General features: G+C 32.5%; 1 protein-coding gene across 1 annotated transcript in view; it reads left to right on the top strand.

Moving 5' to 3' along the window:
- C6H12orf40 (chromosome 6 C12orf40 homolog) overlaps positions 1-25,098 on the top strand; it is a 36,201-nt gene that overhangs the window by 5,236 nt on the left and 5,867 nt on the right. Inside the window, exons 4-12 of the mRNA XM_045555172.1 lie at positions 410-542; positions 919-967; positions 1,846-2,040; positions 4,841-4,953; positions 15,698-16,224; positions 16,431-16,500; positions 17,892-17,952; positions 21,854-21,914; positions 24,542-24,624. Coding sequence (XP_045411128.1) covers positions 410-542; positions 919-967; positions 1,846-2,040; positions 4,841-4,953; positions 15,698-16,224; positions 16,431-16,500; positions 17,892-17,952; positions 21,854-21,914; positions 24,542-24,624 — 1,292 coding nt within the window. The remainder of the gene's footprint in view (positions 1-409; positions 543-918; positions 968-1,845; positions 2,041-4,840; positions 4,954-15,697; positions 16,225-16,430; positions 16,501-17,891; positions 17,953-21,853; positions 21,915-24,541; positions 24,625-25,098) is intronic.

Genomic DNA, 25,098 nt, shown 5'->3' with positions numbered 1-25,098 from the left:
ACAGACAAAATGGTGATGTATTTTATTAAGAGAGACAAGGCTTCTGCCCCTATAAAGTTTAAGTTTAAAATCTAGTGAGGGAGATAGTGTTAATCAAGTACAATAAAGTGTGGAAAGTGCTATAATAGAGAAAATATGTAGTGCTACAGGGAAATCTTAGAGGAAGAAAAAAGTAGAACTAAATTAGTAGGGCCCCTTTCATGAGGGGTATAAAGATGATGAAGAAAAAGATATTTTTAATTACCTGTGATAGTTGTTAGTACTGTAATGATTTTTTCTAGCATTTACAGAATATAAATGTTTCAGTAAAATTTCTTAGATGCATATTTATTTAATGAACATGATATATCAAACAATACTTTAAAAAGATTTATTTTAAAATTATAATTATATATATATTTTATTACAGAAACTGTGAGAAAACCAGTCCATGTGAATATGAATAGAGACATAAAAATGCCCCTAAGAAATTATGATTTAGAACTTCCAGTGTCGCCCAACTGTGTACCTTCTAAGCTCTGCCTTGATGATACAGAAAACAAGTAGGTTTTAGCTAGGATTCATATTATTAGGTGTTTAAACTGGTTATTATCAATATTTTATTCATTGGAAAATGTACAAGGGTTTACCTTCTAGCTCCAGTTTTTGTTTGCTTGGCTAGCAGTATTATAAAACTATTAAGACCTTTATCAAATGACCTAGGTGTTTTGTACACATAGTTTGACTTTACATATCATAAAAATGTCTATCTCTAGTATTTAATATAATTTTTATAAAACTTGGTAATATGATGCTAGAATGATTTACTTAGAGTTCTGTTTCCATGTGCTTGCATAGAACAGTATGAATTTTAAATATATAAAAAAGACAATTTTATTGCTATTTATATTTTTAACCTTAACATTTTCTTTTCATTAGTATAAACTGTCAAAGAGTAGGTAGCAAGGACGAACTTGGCCCAGTTCAGGTGAGTTTTTAAAAAATTCTTTTAACATTTGTGACATGTCACTGAATGATCTAAATTTCTAAATATTAGGGAAAATTAGTTATCCATTTAAAAAATTTTTAGTCTCTAAAATCATTCTTTTAAAAGCTTTTCAGTGTAGGAAACCTATACCATGAGAATATTTTAATTGATTGCTTATGAGAATCCCTTTGGAACACTGGTAATGTGACTAGGCCTATGTGTGCATAGCATTTGCTTCTGCTTGTTACTGATGAGCTGCAAAGGACAATTCACTTCAAGTTCACATGGCTATTGAGTATTTCATCTCTTCAAACATAGTGGCAAGATTGTTTTATATCAAATTGTGATGTCCAGTCCTCACATTGATCCCAAGATGCTTTCTCTTTCAAAGTATAGCAAATAAAATTTTTAATCAATTAGAAAATAACATACATTGTTATTAAAGCTTGAAATTTTGATTAACATCCAATGCCATATTATTAACTATCCTTTCTTTCCTTTGAATTGCCAGAGTTAAACTACATGAGAAAGATAATGGCAATGATACTAAAATCCCTTGGAAATCCTGTCACGTGAATTGTGGGTTAATGAAACTCAGATTTCCTGTCAATGCAAAATGGCTTATTGAAATGGAGCTTGACAGTGGAGGAAAGCAGGAGTGGAAAAGACAGTGGGAAAGGGGCTCTTAGGTGTAGTCTTAGTTGATAACCTCCCTCATCTTAGGAAGTTCTGCCAGTTCTGATGGCTTGCCTTTCCTTAGGACTTTTTCTTTTTCAACTCATGCCCTTTTCACTTATTTTAATTTCACTGTTGTGACTTTCCTCTTGTCTAGCTTATATATTTTGGCAATGTAAATGATTTTCTCTTTTTTCCCATAGTCGTCACAAGTCATGGACTCATATAGTATGTTTGAACCTCAGTTCAGCAGAGTAGAAAACTGCAGCTTCACTCCACCATCTTTTGCAGCAGAATTATCTTCACCTTCTAGCAGACATATTCCAAAACTGAATTTAACTCCCAGAATAGGACCCAGTGCGCAGAGAGTTGCATATGAAAAAAAGCAGAATGAGCAGGTACCTTTGAATGACTAGTTCTTAGCATTTTGTATCATTGTGTTTTCATGGTATAATCTTTATTCTCTTCTTATAGATTTAAAATATGTAAGTTATAAATTGCTATAGCTATAACCAAATTAGGAGATAAATTAAGGATAATTCCTCTTAGGTCAAAAACTTAATTCTCTGCACTATAGAAGATTATGAATCCCCAAAATGGAATGTTCTTTAAAAAATCTTGGAAATTATTCTCTTAGAAAATTATTGATAGTAAAATTGAAAATAGTTCAGTGTGTTATATAGTAATTGACGTTTATAATTCCTATAAATGACTAGTTGGTGATGTCATAGTGACCCAATATACATGATATGGGAAATGTCCAATAAATAGCAAAATACAGTCTCAGTGATGTTAAAGTAGTCTCTTAAAGTATGAACTGTGATGGCTTGATTCTTTTTTTGGTTCAAAAGACTACAACTGTTTATATGCATTTTAATTAACACTACACAAATATAAAGAGCTACGTGGTGCTAAGATGTTCAATCATTGTATGCTCTAAATTTGAAAATATAAAAATGTAGAAATGTTAAAATTCTGACATTTATCTGTCATAGAACATACCAGGAAATGATCTTCTTCTAAATTTATATAGAGTTTAAAAAATAAAGTTATTGAAGGTTACTATAATAATGTCTAATGGTAATAAGGAGAATGGTTATATAAACACTGTATCTTGACACCAGGAATATTTAGTTTTGAATTTCTCCCATTTTTAGCATGCAGTGGTTTTATTACATGTTTATATATGTGTTTATTATTTATGAATTGATTTTTAATGTATAGTTTATAAGTTTATAAATTATATTGCAGTTATATATTATAGTATATCATAGTAATATATGCTGTAATATATATAGTCCTATATAATTCAATTTTATTGAAGTATTAAAGTATGTTTTACTATTTCTCAGAGAAGATAAAATGAAGTTTTATATTCCAGTGATATGTGCTATCCTTATTAATGTAAGGGTCTCATAATTTTTAAAGATACAATAAAAGACATTCAGTTATCCATTCAGTTTATTTTATAGGTCAAAATCTTGCATTCTAGATCAGTTTATTACTCTTCCTTGCTCTATTAAATAGTTTATGGGATAGACAATAAAACACTATGTAATCTCTACTTAAACAATCTCCTTCTTGCCTCTACATACTATAGACTGCAGGTTAGTGATTAACTCCAGAGAGGTAAATGTTATACTTAATATGGTAGAAGATTGAAAAGAGAGGCTAATGTCCTTCTCTAATTACAGTGTCACATTGTAAAGTGTTAATATTAGGGAAGTATTTAATAGCTTATTTGGAGGGATTTCCAGAGAAGTGAGAAGAATTTAAATGAAATTATAGAATACAAAAGAAAATGAGTTAAAAAAAGTGGGTTAGAAGAAAAAGTGGTTTGAGGTTTTATAACAGAGAGAATGTCCTGAAAAAAAGGGTAAAAATGTTTTTTGTCTTTTTAAAACCTCCTCCACTCTTTTTGGGAACTGAAACCTGCATCCCCGTCTTAGGCCAGTGGTTGGAGGGGCAGGGGAATGTCCTTTGTTCTTTGTACTATAGGAGATATCTCAGTGAAATTGTCCAAGGGGAGAGGAGGTCCGGTGGGTTGAGGTCACGAGATTGTCTTCCCCAGAGATAGGATAGATTGGAGTCATCAGCTATACTTCAGCAATAGCCTGAAGCTGAAAACCCTCTTTAAAAACTCTGTATTTCTACTTACGAAGAGGACAGTGGTACTTTTAAGACGGGAGCCTGCCATTCTCCTTATATGCTGGCAAATTAATAAACTCTTTCCTTTTCCTCGACCACTTGTGCTCCTTCTTCTGCTGTGGCCTCAGAGACAAATGCCGAGCTTTCAGTAACAGCTTCTTGGTCCCTAGTATAGTATTGAGCCAACATATAATATAATCCTCTTCTCTCTTCATTTGTTTGTTTCTTACTTCAAGGGATGACTTGGTCTCTGCACATCTGTCACTGTTTCTCTGAGACTGAGATATATTAGCTGAGACATTAGTATCAGCTCTTTCTGACTTTCATCTCCCCCCCCAACCCCCAACCCCCACAAACTTTCAGTGTCTTTTTACTCTCTTTTTTTCTGAGTATTCTGTCATGGATTGTGTTGAGACTTCTCATTTCTATGTTTCATGGATTATAAATCAAATATATTACATATATAAATTATTGTTGGATAGTTTAGTATTAGGCCAATATATTAATAATTTACATTTATATGGTATCTTCCACATTAACAAATGGATTATCTCATCTGCTTTTCACAACAGTCTTCACACGCTATCCCTATTTTGAATGAAATGATATTAATATTCAGAAAAATTAAAGTAGCAGTCTTCCATTTACTCAGTAAATGGAATAACTGAGATAAGTACAACTGTTTCTTTGGAACAAATTATTATTTTCTGTCAGAGAAATTTAACTTTTAGTTACTCAAGATCCTGGTGTCCTGGGTGTTTTTTTTAATTTTTTAATCTTTTTTTTTTTTTTTTAACTCTGAGGAAGTGGTTAGTTCACCATAATATGAACTATGTTATTTTAACAATCATTCAAATATTAATATTGATTTCATTGTTAGAAAAGTATTTATTTTGTTTTGATAAAGACTAAAATTACTTTCTTTTAGAATAAAAAATACATTTTTTGAATATGTGATATAGTTTACTTAAATAATGTTTTATGCTAAATAATTTAAATTGTATGTGTGTTCATTAACTATTTTGACAGTTTCTTTAATCTTTTTTTCAGCTCAATGTTAACTGTTCTGATTCCTTGGTTTCCAAATTAAATGAGAGTCAGGATATTTTCAGTCCATCATATAAAACAGCACAATTTGGAACATTATTTGAAAGATTAAACAGGTAGGCAAAGATACTGAAGGAAGTAAAAAAGCTGTAGTATTCTATATTCTCAATTATTTATTTGATTTTAAAGGACACAAATATTATTAGTTAGAAATATAAACAGACCTAACTAATACTTATAGAAAAAAATCACCAAGTAGAATGTATCATTTAATTAAAATAGTTTAAGTAATTAATTTCTAACATGCACATTTACATTTCATTTACTTAGTTTTAAAAATATTGTGGACAAAGGTATTTTACACATTTTGTAATTTCCATGAATTATTATTTTATTTTTCTGTATCATAAAAATACTGATTTTTTTCCACACTTATGATAGTTGAGCATAATCCCACTTTTATCACTTTTATTTTTTAGATGTTTGTATATACAGTCCAGTGGGTGCCCAAAATTATTGCAGATAGTACTGAACCCTATGTATACTATGTTTTTTCCTATACATACATACCTATGGTAAAGTTTAACTTACAAGTTAGGCACAGTAAGAGATTAACTATGACTAATAATAGAACAGTATGCTGTAATAAATGTTATGTGAATGTGGTCTTGCAGTATCTTTCTCTGTCTCTCTCAGAATATCATACTATATCACCTATTTTTGGACCATGGTTGACCGTGGGTAACTGAAACTGTGGAACATGAAACTGTGGATAATGAGGGAATACTGTACACCTTAGATGGTTGTTTTAAAATCCATTAAGGTGGAAAACCAGTTTGAGTCATTCCTGATAATGTAATGAGAAATGTTCACTCTGTCATCCTATCCTAGTCTTTTTTATTTTAGTAAATGGCATTACTATTCACTTAGTTGCTAAAGCCAAAAAAAAAAAAAAGTTGTCCTTGATTCCTTCCTTTCCTTCAACTCCCAATATCCACTTTATTAACAAAGTGTTATCAATTCTATATTTTAATAAACTTTAAAATTTTCTACTCACATTTCTATCTCTATGTGTTCCATCACATTGCCTCTTGCCTGGAAATTATAATGCCACATAACAGTTCTTTTCATTTCTTTGTTCAGAGATTCTTTTTTTTTTTTTTTTTTTTTACATTGACATAAAACCAAGTGAACTTTTATGTAAAATATGCACTTTAATAAGTTTGACAGTGTCAATGATAACATATATGCATCATCCTTATTAGTTTCTTTGGACACTCTTGTAATCCCTTCTCCTGGTCACTTCATGTCCTTATCCCTGTCCCAAGGTAACCACTGATCTGCTTTCTGTCACTGTAGATTAATCTGCATTTTCTAGAATTTTATAAGTGGTATCATACAGTATGTTCTTTTTTGTTGTTTGGTCTCTTTCACATGGCATAGTCATTTTGAGATTCATCTATGTTGTTTGTTGCATGTACCCATACCTCATTTCTTTTTATTACAGAATAGTATTCCATTGTGTAAACATAACACAGTTTATTTATCTGTTGATGGACATTTGGTGTTCTCCCCCCAGTTTTTGGCTATTTCAAATAAAGCTACTATGAAAGTTCTCATACAAGTCTTTGTTACAACATATGCTTCATTTCTCTTGAGAACAAATGGAATGACTGGGTCATGTGCTAGGTGTATGTTTAACTTTTTAAGCAACTGCCAAACTATTTTCCAAAGTGATTTGTATTATTTTACATTCCCATCAGCAATGTATGAGAGTTCCTATTGCAACACATTTTTGCCAACACTTGGTACAGTTTTCTTAAATGTAACCCAATCTGGTCAAGGTGTAGTGATATCACATTGTTTTTAATTTTCATTGCCCTATAATGGCTATTGATTTTGGCTTCTCTCATGTGCATATTAGTCATTTGTATATATTTGGTGAAATGATTACCCTTTTCATTTTATTAATGGTACCTTTTTGAAGTACAAAAGGTTTTAATTTTGATGAAGTCCAGTTAATTTTTTTGTTTATTAGTTGTACTTATGGTGTCAAAGCCAACAAATCTTTGCTCAACACAAGATGATGAAGGTTTTCTTTTATGTTTTATTGTTTCATAGTTTTAGATCTTACATTTATGGCTATAATTTATTTTGAGTGAATTTTTATGTGTGGTTTGAGGTAAGGGTCTAAATCCGTCATTTCCATTTGTGGAAAGTAATATCCTCACTGAATTGCTTTGGTATCTTTGTTGAAAATCAGTTGACCATGAATGTAAGGATTTTTTTTTTCCTGGAATCTTAATTTTGTTTAGTTGATCTGAAGGTTACCCTAACATTAGCACCACACTGTCTTCATTATGGTCACTTTAATGTATGTTTTGAAATCAAGAAATGTATTCATCTTCCAATTTATTCTTTTTCAAATTTGGGTCTTATTAATCCTTTGATTTCCATGTAAGTTTTAGGATCAGCTTGTCAGTTTCTGCAAAATACCCCAAAACCAAAAAGCAAACTTACTTGTATTTTGATAGGGATTATGTTGAATCTATAGATCAATTTTGGGAGAATGGACATCTTAACAGTAGTGACTCTTTTGATCTATGACCATGAAATGTTTCTGGTTTTCAGTCTTCTTTAATTTCTCTAGTAATGTGATATACTTTTCAGCATATAAGCCTTATGCTTCTTTTGTTAAATTTGTTTCTAAGTATTTTATTCTTTTTATGCTACTATGAATGGACTTGCTTTCCTAATTTCATTTTTGGATTGTTTATTGCTAGTATTTGGGAATACAATTAATCTTTGTATATTGATCTTGTATTTTTTGACCTTGCTGAATTCATTATTAGTTCTAATAGTAGTTGAGTGGATTCTTTAGGATTTTTTACTATAGTGAATTATGTCATCTACAAATAAAGATTTTTACCTATTCCTTTTCAATCTGGATGCCTTTTACTACTACTTTTTTTTGAGACAGAATGTCACTCTGTAGCCTGGGCTAGAATACAGTGGCATCATCATAGCTCCCTGCAACCTCAAATTCCTGGGCTCAAGCAGTCGTCCTGCCTCAGCCTCCCAAGTAGCTGGGACTACAGGCTGACACCACCACCAGGTCTGGTTAATTTTTTCTATTTTTAGTAGAGACAGGGTCTTGCTGTTGCTCAGGCTGGTTACTGTGTTTTGTTTTGTTTTGTTTTTAAACTTGATTTTTGCCAAAAGGCCAAGAATTGATTTTTTAACTTCTTACCTGACTCCACTGACTAGAACCTCCAGTACAGCACTGAATAGCACTGGCAAGAGCAGACATGCTTGCATTGTTCCCAGTTTTAGGGAAAAAGCATTCAGTCTTTCACCATTAAGTATGATGTTAGCTGTAGCTTTTTTGTAGGTTCCCTTTATCATGTTGAGAAAGTTTTCTTCTATTTCTAATTCATTAAGGTTTTTGTCATGGATTTTGTCAAATGTTCTTTCTGTGTCTTGAGATTATCATGTGGTTTTTTCCTTTATTGATTTATAATATATTAACTTATTTTCAGATCTTAAATCACTTTCTATTCCTAGGTTAAAAGCTGTTTTGATCATGGTGTATAAGCCTTTCCATATGTTGCTGGATTTGGCTTTCTAATATTTGGTTGGTGTTTTTTGTTTCTATATTTATGAAGAAAATTGGTCTGAATTTTTCTTTTCTTGTGTTATGTCTGGCTTGGTACAAGGATAAAATTGGCCTCATAGACTAAGTTGGAAAGTGTTTCCTTCTCTGTTTTGTAGATGAATTTGTGGAGGATTGGAATTGTTTCTTTCTTAAATGTTTCAAAGAATTCACCAATGAAACCATCTGCACCTGGGCTTTTCTTAATGGGAAAAATTTTAATTAGTAATTTTTTTTTTCCACTTATGGTCAATTCTGATTTTCTAATTTCTTCTTGGATCAGTTGTAGTAATTTGTGTTTTTCTAACAGTTTATCTATTTCATCTATGTTGCATGATTTGTTAGCATGAAGTTGTTTATATAATAGTATACCCTTGAAATCCTTTTTAGTTTCTGTAAGGTTGATGGTGATGTCCCTTCTTTTTTTTTTTTAATTTTTTATTATTATTTTTTTGAGACAAAGTCTCGCTTTGTTGCCCAAACTAGAGTACCATGATGTCAGCCTAGCTCACAGCAACCTCAAACTCCTGGGCTCGAGCAATCCTCCTGCCTCAGCCTCCCGAGTAGCTGGGACTACAGGCATGTGCCACCATGCCTGGCTAATTTTTTCTATATATATATTTTAGTTGGCCAGATAATTTCTTTCTATTTTAGTAGAGACGGAGTCTCGCTCTTGCTCAGGCTGATCTCGAACTCCTGAGCTCAAACAATCCACCCGCCTCCGTCTCCCAGAGTGCTAGGATTACAGGCGTGAGCCACCGCGCCCGACCTTCTGTTTGAATATGTTTTTAAAAAAGTTTAGATATACAAATACTTATCAAGTTTCTGAAGGTGAGAGCTGAGTTTTTGTTTTGAGATCATTCTTCTTTTCTAACGTAGGCATTTAGGACTATAAATTTTCCACTAACTGCTGTTTCTACTGCATCTTATAAATTTTCATACGTTATATTTTCATTTCATTCAGTTGAAAATACTTTCTAATTTTTCTTTTGATTTCTTTTTCAATCCATGGGTTACTTAGAAATTTGTTATTTGGTTCCCAGAAACCCCAAGACTTTCCTGTTTCTTTCTGAATTAATTCATTAATTCATACTTTGTATGATTTGATCATTTCAAATTTATTGAGACTTGTATTGTGGTCAAGGATATGGTTTACATTTAATATGAAGACCTATATGGATGGGTTTAAGTCTGTTCTCTTGCTATTTTTTATTTGTCCACTATCTTTGTTCTCTTTCCTTCTTTTTCCACCTTTGTTTGGTTTAAATATTTTTTATGACTTCATTTGATCTCTTCTGTTGGTTTATTAGTTATAAGTCTATTTTGTTTTCATTGGTTGCTTTAGAGTTTACGGGATATATCTTAATTTATCACTGACTATCTTGAAGTTACAACATTTCAAGTATATATAAGAACCCTTGTATATAACCTGAACTTATGTACCCCCATGATGAGCTGAAATAAAAAAAATAAAAAAATAAAAAAAATAAAAAAAGAACCCTACAATAGTATACTTTCTCGCTTTTGGGCTTTGTGTTGCTATATTCATGCATTTTCCTTCTGTATACGTTATAAATCCAATAATACATTGTTATTTTTGCTTTAAAGAAAGTTAAATAAGAAAACGTGTTGCTTATATTTAAGCATATATTTATTATCTTTAATGGTTTTCATTATTTTGTGTAGATCTAGATTTCCATATGATGACATTTTCCTTCTGTTTGAAAGATGTCTTTTAGCATTTCTTATGGTATAGGTCTGCTAGTGATTAATGCTCTCATCTTTGGTATATTTGTTGTGCTCTTGTTTTTGAAAGTCTTTTGACTTGGCATTGTTTCTTAATCGAAGTTTTGATGTCATTTTAATCTTAATATCTATATAACATAATTTTTTCCATTTTTAAGATTTATCTGTCATGGATTCTCTACCATTGATTTCCGTCTTTTAGTTAGGATGTTTATTTTCTTTCTGTTTCTTGTGTTTAGACTTCGTTAGTTTCTTGGGCTTACTGTTTTTTGTCAAATTCGGAAAAATTGCAGCCATTATTTCTTTAAATATTTTTTCTGACACCTACCTCCATTTTAGGGACTCAAATTAATAAATTAGTTTACTTGAAGTTGTATCATTGTTCGCTGATGCTGTTCACTCTTTTAGCAGTCATTTTTTCCTCTCATTATTTCACTTTATATAGATTATATTCCTGTATCTTCAAATTCACTCATTGTATCTCCTTTGTTGTCTAATCTGATAATCCTATTTAGTGTAGTTTTCATCTTCAGAAGTTTAACTCTTCTTTATATCTTCCATGCATATCTATTAAGCATGCTCAGTTTTTCTTCTATCTTCTTGAATATAGAGAATATAGTTATGATAACTCTTTTAATGTCCTGTGTACGGACACCATCATCTATGTCATTTCTTGGTCTGTTTCTAATATTTGATTTTGCTTCTCATTATGGGTTATAATTTCCTGCTATTTTGCATTGTAATTTTGTTTGAATTCTATACATTGTGAATTTTATCTTTTTAGTTGCTGGAAATTTTTGTTTTCCTAGAAATAGTCCTAAGCTATGTTCTGGGATGCAGTTTATTACTTGGAAATAATATGATCTTATTGAGGTTTGCTTTTAAACTTTGTTAAACAGGACCAATAAACCTTCAGTCTTGGCTAATTTTGCCCCACTGCCAAGGCAATACCCTTCTGAGTACTTTCTTGATTCCCTTGAATTATGAGGTTTTCTGCTCTGGTGGATGAAAACACAACATTTTCCCATCTCTGTGTGATCTCCTGGGATTGTTCTATTTTCTCATCTTGTGTGGTTCTTTTCACAGCTTTGTGTAATTACTTCACATGCATGTGCCGATCGGTATTTAACTAAAGACTTGAGAAGAACCCTCTGTAGATTTCTGGAACTTTCCCTTTGATGTACTCTCCTTTATGGTACTCTGCCTGTGAACTCTATCCTCTGCAGTCTCCCTGGATCCCCAGCTCCTCAACAACGGGAGTCAGCTGGGCTCCAATTAGGTTTCCCCTCCCTGTGCTGTGGCTTGGATATTCTCTCCAGACAGTAAGCTAGGAGCAATTATGGACCTCTCGTTTGTTTTCTCTTCCTCAGGGATCATTATCTTACTCTACCTGGTGTACCATGTCTGAAAACTGTTGTCTCATATATTTTGTCTAGTTTTTGAATTAGGTGGGTAAATCTGGTCCCTCTTACTTAATTTTGTTCAGATGGAAATCCTGAAGTAATTGTTCACCCAACAGTCAGAATGATGATATTTTCCAAGGAAAAGCAAATCAATTTTACTTTTGTACATAGACTCTTTAGATGATTTCTTATTACTCTTTTCAAAAGCAAGGCTCTGCATAATCTGGGCCCTTTTGTACCTTTTAAGCCTTAAGTCATAAGTTTTTCACTGATTCTATTCCAGCTTTACTTCTTTTGTTTCTCAAACATTCTGCATGTCTTCTTGCATTTACAATAGTATTCCATCTCCCTGCAGTGTGCTTATGTCTTTCTTTAAGTATCTAACCATTCTATATCTTCAGCTTATTTATCACTTCCTTATTCTAAGGGCTTTCCTGACCAACCTATCTGAAACATGACCTCCACACAAAGTATTCCATCAGGTGATCTTGCAGCACCTGCAATTTTCTTTCCTTCTTGTTTAGTTCTTTAATGCTTATCCATTGTACTTCTTAATGCTTAGTTATCTTACTTGTTTATTGTCTTCCTTCACTAGAATATAAATTTCAATGTCTCCCTACTACATACATAGTTGGCATACATTAAATATTTGTTGATCCCCCAAAAGACTCCTGGAATTGATAAACAAATTCAGCAAAGTCTCAGGTTATAAAATCAATATAGACAAATCAACATTTCTATATAGCAATAACAATCATGCTGAGAGTCAAATCAAAGACTCAGTACCATTCACAATAGCCACAAAGAAAATAAAATACCTAGGAATGTACTTAACCAAGGTGAGAGATCTTTATAAAAAAGACTATGAAACACTGATAAAAGAAACTGCAGATGATACAAATGAATGGAAAGACATATGCTTATGATCAGTAGAATCAAATTTGTTAAAATATCCATATTGCCCAAAGTGATTTACAGATTGAATGCAATCTCCATCAAAATACCAACATCATATTTCACAGATCTAGAAAAAATAATTCTGTGTTTCATTTGGAACCAGAAAAGAGCCTGAATAGCCAAAGCAATCCTAAGCAAAAAGAACAAATCTAGAGGCATTGCATTGCCAGACTTCAAACTATACTCCAAGGCTATAGTACCAAAACAGCATGGTACTGGCACAAAAATAGAGACATAGACTGATGGAACAGAATAGAGAACCCAGATATAGAACCACCACATACAATCAACTGATCTTTGACAAAGCAGATAAAAACATACACTGAGGAAAAGAATCCCTATTCAATAAATGCTGGGAAAATTGAATAGCCACATGCAGAAGAATGAAACAGGATCCATATTTCTCACCACTCACAAAAATTAATTCAGGATGGAGAAGAGACTTAAATGTATGGCGTGAAACCATAAAATTCTAAAAGAAAATGTAGGAAAAACTCTTCTAGATTGTCCAAATTCTTTGCAAAGAATTTATGACTAAGACCCCAAAGGCAATTACAGCAACAAACAAAATGTATAAATGGAACTTATTAAATTAAAAAGCTTCTGTGCAGCTAAGGAAATTATCAACACAGCAAATAGACAACCTATAGAAAGAGAAAATATTTGCAAACCATATATCCAATAAAGGGTTAATATCTGGAATCTACAAAGAACTCAAACAAATCAGCAAGCAAACGACAAACAACCCCATTAAAAAGTGGGCAAAAGTCATGAACAGAAGTTTTTCAAAAGAAGATAGACAAATGCCCAACAAACATGAAAAATGCTCAATGTCACTAGAGAAATGCAAATTAAAACCACAATGAGATATCACCTTGCCGCTGTTAGAATGGCTTTTATTAAGAAGTCTAAAAATAGTAGGTGCTGGCATGGATGCCAAGAGAAAGGACCACTTAAACACTGTTGGTGAGACTACAAATTAGTACAACCTCTGTGGAAAACAGTATGGAGATTTCTCAACTAAAAATAGACCCACCATTTGATCCAGCAATCCGACTGCTGGGTATCTACCCAAAGGAAAAGAAATCATTTTATCAAAAAGACACCTGTGGCATAATTCAGAATTGCAAAGATGTGGAATCAACCCAAGTGCCTATCATTTTATGAGTGGATTAATGAAATATGGTATATGTATACCATGGATTACTACTCAGCCTTAAAGAAGGATGACTTAATGCCTTTTGCAACAATTTGGACGGAACTAGAGACCGTTATTCTAAGTGAAGTATATGAAGAATGGAGAAACAAACACCACATGTACTCGCTATTAAATTGGAACTAACGGATGAGCACACATGTGCACAGAGGGAAGTAAAAGTTATTTGAAATCAAGTGGTGGGAGGTAGGAAGGGAGGAATAAAAACCTACAATTAACACTATTCAGGTTATAGGCACACTTATAGTCCTGATTCAAGCATTACAAAAGCTATCCATGTGACAAAAACATTGGTACCCTCTTAATATTTTGAAATAAAATTTTAAAAAATTGTTGAATACAAATAAAAGGCTTATTTAAATAATGAATTTGTCCCTATTTTAGTCCACAATTTTGAATGAATTATATGTATCTATAGGAAAATTTGATTTGTTTTAATAAGACCTCAGTTTTTTAGCATCATTTCTCTCTATCATCTCTACAAATAATATTCCTTCCCAGCATTCAGTCCCCAAATCAGCCACTTGCCTGATTTTTCTGAAGCAGAAGAATCTGCTCTTTGTATTTACTGTAGTAGCACTTGACTATAGGATAATGCTTATCATTTTGTAATTGTTTCCTTCTTCTATACTATAAAGTTCTTATTGGCAATAACTGTGTATTATACGTTTTTCTAATGTCCAGATCTCTTAATGAATCTTCTCAGTCAGAATGCTTAAAATACTTTTTAAAAAGTTAGGATTTGTATTTAGAGTGGGCTTTATAACTTATGAAGTGCTTTTACATTTATTCTCCCATTTACAGTAATAGAAATTTCTCTGGTATTAATGGTGTATATTATTACATACTACAGATTGTTTCTTTTGGTATAGCAAAATAGCATTATTCTGCCTAAAACACCAGTAATATTCATTTGAAAGCAGTGTAGGATCATGAGCTGTGAATATTCATGGATAAAACATTATTCTCTCTATTTAATATCAAACTGAGTAATCTGTCTCCAACACATAGCCTAGTGCCTGAAATACAGTAAGTGCTTATTAAATTTTGATAAATAACTTAAAAATTAAGATTAGAAATCAGATTTTTAGCAGTCTGTTTTTCTTTTCTGAATTTCTTTGTTATCTTCAACTGCTGGACCTACCCAGTCCCACATAGATTTGTAGATAGTCCCTTGAAATAAAAATTTTAAAATCTTGATTTGTAATTATTTCCTATCATAGCTTTGAGTCTTGTACATAAGTTGGACTTAACCTAGAATTATCACTTCCACATTAAAAGGAAATGTATGCATTATCTAAGTTACCAAATTAGTTTTTATCTAATTCATCTTATTTTATGGCTTTATTACTTATATACATGTTTGTACCTATATTGCTCTTCTTTGGAACTTCATTGTTTTTATGTCCATGTTAGGTTGAGAAATACCTGTCATAATGTTCTCATAGCTATTTGATTTGATGTTTTAACACTGGGGATAAATTTTCTTTGCTCAGTTTTCAAAATATCTTTCTCTGGTTAAATGGAGCAGCAGTGACATACAGTGGTTGTCCAGGTTATTTGCTAGATTTTGTTACAGAAGACATAGGTTGGTCATGTTTTATTACTGTAACAGTAAATCGAACTGTGCACTGATTTTTCATTTTGAAATACAAAACTTAGTGTAGATTATTTTTATACTCAAGAAGTCATTAGAAGAGCATATTAGACAAATTTCCACCCAAAACAATATTATTTAAATTATATGCTAAATGAAAATTTAAATTATATGCTAAATGTTAGTAGTTACTCAATATGTTCTCTAAGAATGTAACTTTAAAGAAAGTATTTCTAAATGCAAATGATCTGTATTTTTCTTGCTAAATATGTTTTTATTTATCTCAAAGTCCAGGAAATAGGAATTTCCTTACTAAAAGACCTGGCATAATTAGGGGTGAAGATTGTGGAAGCGTGGGTGAAAGACCGATGGACTTCATTACTGAACAGCAATCAGTACAACATATTTGGGAAGAAGATGGAAAAGAGGTTTCAAATTTTTTTGATGATTTGAACCAGCCAACTCCTGGCTTTCTATCAGAGAATTGTGACTCTTTCATTAGTCAAAATATGATCAATGTATTAAACATTGATCAAGAAAGGATGAAGAAAACCTTTGATGAGTGTGGTTATGATAGTATGGGAGATATTAGTGTAGCCACTGGTTCTATTAAAAACCAGTCCGCTGATACACTCATTCGAAACATTTTTACAGTTCCAGAGTTTACTTTTAGTAATTCAACTTTTAATAATATAAGTTATCCAGAAAAATGTCAGCCAACCAAGAACTATCAGAAAGAGTACAGCAATAATGAAAGAAGTGATCTTAGTACATCTTTTGAGAAGGATTATTACCCAGGAGGCTCTATAAAAGAAGGTTAGTGTTGTGCATGGAAAATGTAATAACCTATTCTTTTTTGTTCTTTTGTTTTCAGTTTTAGTGTATACAAAATAGCTTTCTATTATATAGTATTGTGGACCAGTGATTTTTCTCTGTATGTGTCATGCTAATGTGCTTTGAATTGAAAAATGAAAATAGACTATGCTAAATTTTTAACTCAATGCATAATTTTATTTTTGAAGGAAAACTTGAAAATGATTACCAAGAGAAGACACTACAGAAAAATATCCAGAAACATCCAGTCAATTCTATGTAAGTTTTTAGGTAAATCTGGGGAATACAAATCAAGATCTTGTATAATGCGTGTTGAAGGTTAAATTGATTCAAAGTGAAGTAGGCATATTTCTGTCTGAGGGTAGGCAGCCTGGTTCCAAAGAAGCCTTACTTGTCACAATCAGGGTAATGTCACCCTAGTTTATAGTGCTCTTTTTTGCTAGCCCCAGAATTCCATCTTAACTGAATATGATTAATGTTGATTAGATTTGAGGAAATTGACTTATGTGTTCAAGAAATTCATATACCCACCAGAATGTCAATATATTGATTTACAGTAAGACATAGAAGGGTTACGTGTATAGGAATGCTTACTGGCATGAAAAAGCACGTTTTCTTACTTTCAGGTAGCTCTCCATAGGAAGTTGCTTGCTTGAGGATGGAATGACAACAGGGAGTAATAGAATTCATATGTTAGTGGTGTAAACAAGCCTATCAGCAAGATACAGGACAGTGTACATTCTCTGGATAGAGTACTGTCCCATTGCCAACATTTCCCTCTCAGAGAAGCTCCTGATTTTCTCTGTGTTCAAGATTACCATTTCATTAATGTGCTCAAAGAGACTGAAAGGAGAAAAAAGATTACCATTTCTTCCATCTCATCATTGATACTTTTTTTTTCTGTGTGAAACCAATTAGACTCCACCAGATTTTGCCTTCTTTTCTTGCTGCTGGTGTATAAAATGTTCTATATTTAAGATGATTTTTAAACTCATCCATTATGGGTTGATATTTAATGTATTCCTTAGAGTTTGGAGGCTATCTTACTCGTTCTTCTGTGTTACCAGTAATTAAAGAAAACTTTATTTTAATTAGTAGTTTCTGAATAGTCCTAACTTTCTTGGTAATAATTGTAACTTAGCCAAATCTTTGGAATTGGAAATTAAGAGCTAGAATACATTTTTATTCTGGAAGTGATTTCTTATGGAAATATTAAAAATACCTATTGATAAAGTGAACATATAGATGGCATTTTTATGAGATTGGTACATATAGATTAATTAAAACATAGACTCACAGTTTATTTCATAAAATTAACAAATTAGGTTCTTTTGTTAAATCTCCAAATATCCAGAAACTTAAGAGTGAAAAGCATCATGTTAGGCCTAGAGTTTTAAAATGTACTTCATGGTGGTGATTTAGAACATGGTTCCTAAACCTGGCTACAGATCCAAATTAACTTCAGGGGATGGTTTTAAACTACAAAATACCAGGTTTGACCTACACATAATAAATAGGCTCCTTGGCATGGAGTTTATGAGTTTTTATTTTTAAAAAAGCTTCCTATATAATTCTCATTTGAAGCCAAGAACAACAATTTTTAGAGGGAATAAAGCAAATTTTAATACTGTCTTATTTAAAACCCTTAGGGGTAATATCCCTTTGGAAGAATTGCACTCTAAGCAATCGTGGGACTTTGGACTTGGTGAGGTAAAGCACATTCACACATTATCTTTCCAATTAAGTCAGTATATATTATATCATATTTTAATATTTATAATATACTTTGATTTAAGGTTAACATTTATTTGTAAGTTTCTTTTTAGATGAACTCATTTTCTTATATTTTCTTATTCTGGGGAAATTATAGCTTAGATCTTGAAATAAAAATACCTTTTCAGAAACTTTATTTGAGACAAACAAATCTAGGTTAGTATTGATTAAAATCAATGTTTTAAATTCTTTCTGTAAGTATTAACAAAATTTTTTGTGAGAGGAATGTGCTACTGGTGAACATAATTAGATATACACGAGACTATTGAAACATCTATAAATGTCACTTATGTAATGTTATAATCCCTCCTCATAATAAGGGTGTGCCAAGAACTTTATGTACTTTATAATCTGCAAGAGTCTGATCCTGTAAAGTCTTAACGGCAAAAGAGACTGAAGTTTAGAAAGATAAAATAACTTGTTCAAGGTCATACTCTTGAGCCAGGATTCAAACTACTGTCTTATCTGACTGAATATTTTCAATTGTACCATTTTCTCCTTTTTCTTTAATAAATAGCATTGAGCACATACTATAAATTCATTTAATAGACACTTAATGAGTGTCTCCTATATGCTAGACACCAGGGATAAAATGTTGAAAAAATAAAGTCATTGTTCTCAAGAAGATTACATTCTGTTATGCACTGGACTCTGCAGGGATGAAAAGACATGGACCCTGTCTCTCAAAAGCTTTCATCTAGCAGCTAGTCAGGAAAAAATCTAATGCATTTAAATAAACTGCTCCAACTGAAGTTTGTACAAAGGGTAGTGGGAGATTAGTAAAAGACACTTGTAAGTTTCACATGTATTCAGGAAGAAGATAGAGGAAATAACTTTTGAGCACAATGTCAATTAATATGTTTACCAAATGGGTACACTGTCTGGGAAAAAGGAGCAGCATAAATAGAAACTAAGATCTGAGAGAATTTAGCTTGTTTTAGAAACCTTGTGTACCTTATATCATTCTAGTTATTGTTATTGCTACTATTTAAAGCGTAAATTACAAGGGGGTATAGGAATGGCGCAAGATAATTCTGGACAATATAAAGGGCCAGGTCATAAATGACCTTGAACAATATATAGCAGTATAATTTCCTATCACCAAACAGATCCACTAAAATAAACTTTAGCAGAGGAGTGTCAGGAGGTTAGAGCATTAAAAAATTGACTCAACAGTGAAGAGAGATTTGATAAGCAAAAAACTCAAGGTAGGGCAAGAAATAATGAGGATTTGAAGTTGGACAGTGGTAGTAGGATGAGGCAAAGGAAGAGACTACTTAGATCTAGATTTGATAGGACTTGGTGATTGGTGATTCGTTAAGGGAGAAGGAAGAAATTGATTAAGGAAGACCTGGATTTATGATTTGAGTAAATGAGTTATTGACGAGATGATGCCATTCACCAAGATTGAAAACATAGGAGGAGATATCAGGAAATTGTAACTGTCCGCCAAAATTCATGTACCGTCTCTTTTAGAATAGAGCTGCCACTGTGAAATGGTTTCCCAGCCAAGGAACATATTTCCTAATCATCCATCCATGTACATGTGGCCATATGGCTAGATCTCACTAATGAGTTGTTAGCAGAAGTGATGTGCGTCGTTTTTAGGTCAAGGCTTGTGAGAAGTGAGAAATCTTTTTCCGTGCGATCTTTCTTCTGATGACTAGATGGAAATGAGGCCCTAAGGAATGGTAGAGCCACAAGATGGAAAGGATCGGGTCTTTGAATTGCTACGTGGAAGAAAATTGCCTGCTTACCAGAACACTCACTTTAGTTTATTACATGAGAGAGAAATAATTGTATTTGAGCATTATATATTTTGTGATGTACTTTTTAAAAAAACAGTACCTCCTCAGAGGAGATTTCTGAGGGAAGATGAGGAGAAACTTTGAAGGAGGGGAATGTAGTTAATAATGTTGGATGCTGTCCTGTTAACTCCTTTAAAGAACTCATTTTCCCAAATATGAATAATATAGAGGTATCCTCCCAAAAAAGGAATTACCAACAGGTTAGAAAACCTAAGAGCTAAAACAAACAAGCAAACAAAACAAAACAAACCTCTTTGTTGGGGATAGTATTCCTAAGATCCTTCTGTTGAGGGTGGAAGAGAATAGGAAAGAACAAGGTTTTGGAGGAGTAGTATCATTACTTAATTTTAAAGCAGTAATAGAGGAATAAAATTTAAATAAGATTATTAAAAATGGGAAAGTAATCACTAGAGAAATGGCAACAAATGAGAGAACTTCAAGATTCAAAGGAGTGGTGATGTCACACTAGGAAATCTGATCAAGGTGGGAAAAATGAAATAGTTCTACGTAAAGTATAAGAATGAAACCTGCTTAGCACTTAAAATAGTAAATATGAGGGGGTTGACTTTTCAAAATTCAAAGAATATGATATTGAGAAGGAAAAAATCTGTACATTTTACAATAAACATATATAGAATATAAGGGTTGAAAATAAAAAGCAAAAGATATATACATTAAGAAAACATATATAGGTAGTCAAGCAGACAATATAAATGCAACTAAAAGCCCATCTGGAAAAGAAGAATAGGAGATACAGCATTATGGGTCCATAGCAACTGCAAAATCCTGCTGGGCAAGCATTGCGAAGGCTTGCTGTCCTGGAAGATGAGGGAAGCTCTGTGAATAACAGTTCCTTTTATTTTGGGAGGATTTTCTTTGGTATTCTTCATGAACAGATCTGAAGTAGCTATTGGAGTGCGTGCCTGACTTGGGGTCTGTATAGCTTTCCCAGATTTGTGTTCTTGGTGCAAATTTGGGGCTTGAATGTGTCAAGAGTTGAACAGAAAAGACTTTTAAATGATAAAATAGTGGGGTTAGGGAAGGGGCTCTGCTCCATGTAGTTATTCAGCTCCCCAAACTGGTGGGGACTGTGCTATCTTCAACTGGTGCCTTCTATCTTTGTAGTATATATTGTTACCAGGTAGCAGAAGGAAAAAGGAAGTGGAGGATTATAGAGAAGATTTTTGTAGGCCAGGACTGGCAGTAGTTTACATTACTTCTGCCTGTGACCAGAACTTAAATCACATGTCCAAACCAAGTCCAAGGGAAGCTAGGAAATGGAGTCTAGCTGTATGTCTAACAGGAAAGGGAATCAGGTTTGGCAGATGGCTAGGTAGTTTCTTCTTTACCTTAGCTGTCTATGTAAAACTCTATGTCCCACAAACAGAGAATATATAGAAAATATTTCTGTAAGTCCATGGTACATTTGTAAACATAATTCATGCAATCAGCCATAAAGAAAATCTAAGAAATTTTTTCAAAGAAGAGATTTGTAGCCACATCCTCTAATCAAAATTTAGTAAAATTTGAAATCAACCAAGAAGAGATACTTAACCTCTCTTCTTTTTTTTTTAAGAAAGGAAATGAAAATAAGTTACATAGAAAGTAATGAGAATCAAAACCAGTGGTATATTCTATAGAAAATTTATACCTCTAAGGGCTTTTATTACTTGAAAAAAATAACTGATATCCAACTTAAGAAATTAGAAAAAATAACAGAAGAAATCTCCAAATTGCCTTAATAACTTTGTCTTTTTTTTCAACTGCATTTACTATGATTACCTGAAGCATTTCCTTTTTGTTAGTAATTCATTTCTAGGCTAGTGTCTATTCTGTTGCTTGCTGTTTCTAAACCAATTTAAATTTCATTATATTGTTCACTACAGACTAGTTTTTCTCTGTGTTTTATATGTGTTGAATTAAAGTAATGTAAAGGAAAAGTACTATAAAATGGTGGTGTTGACAAGGTTGATATAAGTGAATATTATTATGTATACTTGGGAATTGTTAAAATTTTGATTTTCTTCTAGGTTCTGATGGAAGAAGGAGGAATGTGTTCTTTAAAGGGCAGGCCAACATCTAAGAAAATGTGTCAGTATAACTGTATAAATCAGTTTTATTCTTTTTAAAAAACTAACAAATATGGATCAGTTAAATTTTAAGTTTTTGTTAGATTTTTGCCAATAAGTATATATTTCAGAGATAGAGTAGGAATGCAATTGACTCTTTAAAATTACTTTTATATTTTATAAAATATACATGATGAGTACATATAATGTATTTACAGTTAACCAAATAATAATAAAACAGATAACCCTTGTACTGTGTAGCTTAAGAAATAAACAATACATAATACTTTTTAAGATTTACTCGATAATATTTTCTATCCTGCCCTCTAGAGGTAACTAGTATCCTGAATTTGTTTTTTGTAATACCACATGCAGACTTTTCCATTGCTTGATTTTGAACTTTCTACATATTGAAGCAAACTCTATATATTTTTCTGCAGCTTTCTTTTTTTCACCCAGTATTATGAGGTTCATCCACTTTGATACTTGTGGCTCTAGTACATTTCATTATTATTATTATTACTACTGTACAGTATTCTATTGTGTGAATTTATTTATGCTTCTGGCAAAGGATATTTAGGTTATTTTGAATATTTTACTATATAAACATGCTACTTTTAACATTCTTGATGTTTCTTGCACACATGTATAAAAAATTCCTCTAGGATATATTTCTAGGAGTGGAATTGCTAGTTTATATGATATGCATATCTTCACCTCTTCAAGATAAAGAAAAATTATTTTCTAAAGCGGTTGTGTCAGTTTAAACTCCCACTAGCAAAGAGTAAGAATCTTAATTGTTACATGTTTTCACCAACGCTGTCAGTTTTTATCATTGTTGTTAATCTGATATCTCATTGTAGTTTTAAGTTTAGTTTATATTTCCTTTATTACTAATTAGGTAAATTGGCCATCCATGTTTCATCCATGAAATGCCTTTCGTGTCTTTTGCCCATGTTTCTTTTTGAAGTCTGATTTTCCTTATGGGATGTGTCCTTTATGTGTCTATATCCTATATATCTTTTATGTATCCTGAATACCAATTACCTGTGGGCTTGTGTATAGCAAATACTTCATATTTGAGTGGTCTTTTAATTCATATTATCTTTTTATGGACAAAGTTTCATGTTTATCTGGCACTTTTTAGGTATTCTGTGCTAGATTGGTTCTTCATGTTATCTAGTCTGCAAGATGCCTTAATGGACATTCTGAAATGCAATGTCCTTTAATATTTAGGAATATTTACACATTCTTTTCCCTCTATCCCATATGCTAGTTTTTCGTCTTGTCCCTCTGAAAAATTTTTATTCATCATTCAAAACCTACTCTCTATACTCGTGTTCTCTCTATAACTTCACCAAATCTCTCTCTCTAGAGCTCGTCACATTTAGCTCCCTGCTACTTTTGCACCTTCTATGACTCCTATTGTCATATCTTATTTTGTGCTCTTCTTAAAAAACTTACATCTTTCTCTACTACAAGATTCTGAACACTTTGAGGGTTGTGGCCATGTATCCCTAATAACTATCACAGTTACACAATGCCTTACATTAATACTCAATAAGTGTTGACTTGAACTGTATTTACATTTTCATCAGCATATCCTTTCCTATACTGTTAAAGGTGAGGTATTCATTCAAGAGACATTTTTCTTTCCTGCTGATGACCGTGGGTTTGCAGTGCCTATGGACTGAATGAACCTTATGGGTGTTGGCGGGGGAGAGGAATGCCCTTAGATTATGTTGTTTGTTAGTAATAATATCCCTACTCTTCACTTTTCTATGCTCTGCATTCTGCTGTCAGAGAGAACCTACTTTGTGCGGGTATGAATTTCCTCATAGAATGATGAAATAGGGGGTATCACAGTACAGCTGAATTCTCTCTGCCTCTCAGCTGACAGAAGTTAGATTCTGTTACAGAGAGCATCAGTCCTGACCCAAGGTATGAATAGATAGTGTTCATGGTTTATCGCATATAGGAGGGCATATGATATGGTATGTGTTGTTTCACATTGTTTGGGCTTTGCTTTTCTTGATAGCAGGTCCACTTTCCTAAACAAGGGTACAGGACCTGTTGAATCTATTGTTGCTCTTTAGTGCTTATGCATGGTAGGGAGTCACAACATACTTCTCAGGTCCATTTTTAAACTTTCCTTGCAATCATAAAATAACATTTTAAGCATACAACAAACAGGTAACATATTGGATGATTTGAATAGGTTTTTTGAATACCGTTTTGATTGTGCAATAAAGTTTCATTTATTAGATTAGCAAATGTCTGATGCCTTGGGACTTAATAAACTTAGTTTATTCTTTCTTCCTGCAGGCTTACACTTTAAATTATTTGTTCATAAAAAATGTTTCATATATTGGAAAAATCAATCCAATTTTCTCTATTTTTCTTTCTTCCCTTATGTTATATATATTCTTTACTTGTAGCTATACATCTTTTAAGGGTAGAATAAATCTATATACCCTGTCAGAAATGCAAGGTTCTAACTATCCAAAATTTTAACTAATCTTGGCCCATTTTAAAGTGCTGTGTGTTATGTTAGATAATCTTATTTTACTAGCAGATATCATTTGCCAGTATGTATTTTGTAGAGTAATAATAAATACCATTCTTCATGAATTAAACCTTTATTTGCAGGTCTTGATACTTCACAAAGTAGTCAGTCTACTAGTTATTCTCCAAGGACAACAGATAGTTGTTTCAGCTCTAGTTCACAGATGGTAAGTTGTGCTTGTTTTACTTATTAATATATGCTGTATTAATTTAGAGATCCATATTTTGAAACCCTTCACTCCTCACCTTTTTTTTTTTTGCCATATCCACAATCCCCTTCATGATTTCCTTGTCTGGCTCTGTTGTAAATCCTGTGAAGTCATGTGTAACATCTGGACACAGTTTTCTCTAGCAGGAATTTGTTGCCTCAGGCTTGATGGCTTTCACAGCTTTTCTGTAACAACAGTTGCATCTCTAACAGTGTAATCCTTTCAGACTTATTCTCTCTGGGGGGGTTCTCTTCCATAGCATTGACAATCCTTTCCATTGACTACTGTGTGTAATGAGCCTTATAGGCCTTTATGACCCCTTAATCTAGGGGCTGAATTAGAAACGGTGTGTTTGGGAGCAAGTAGACCACTTTGATGCCTTTGGTATTGAACTCATGGGATTTGGGTAGCCAGGGGCATTGTCCGATATCA

The sequence above is a fragment of the Lemur catta genome, chromosome 6 (genome assembly GCF_020740605.2).
Source record: "Lemur catta isolate mLemCat1 chromosome 6, mLemCat1.pri, whole genome shotgun sequence".
Classification (NCBI taxonomy): domain Eukaryota; kingdom Metazoa; phylum Chordata; class Mammalia; order Primates; family Lemuridae; genus Lemur; species Lemur catta.
This window is presented reverse-complemented; position numbering and strand designations above follow the sequence as displayed.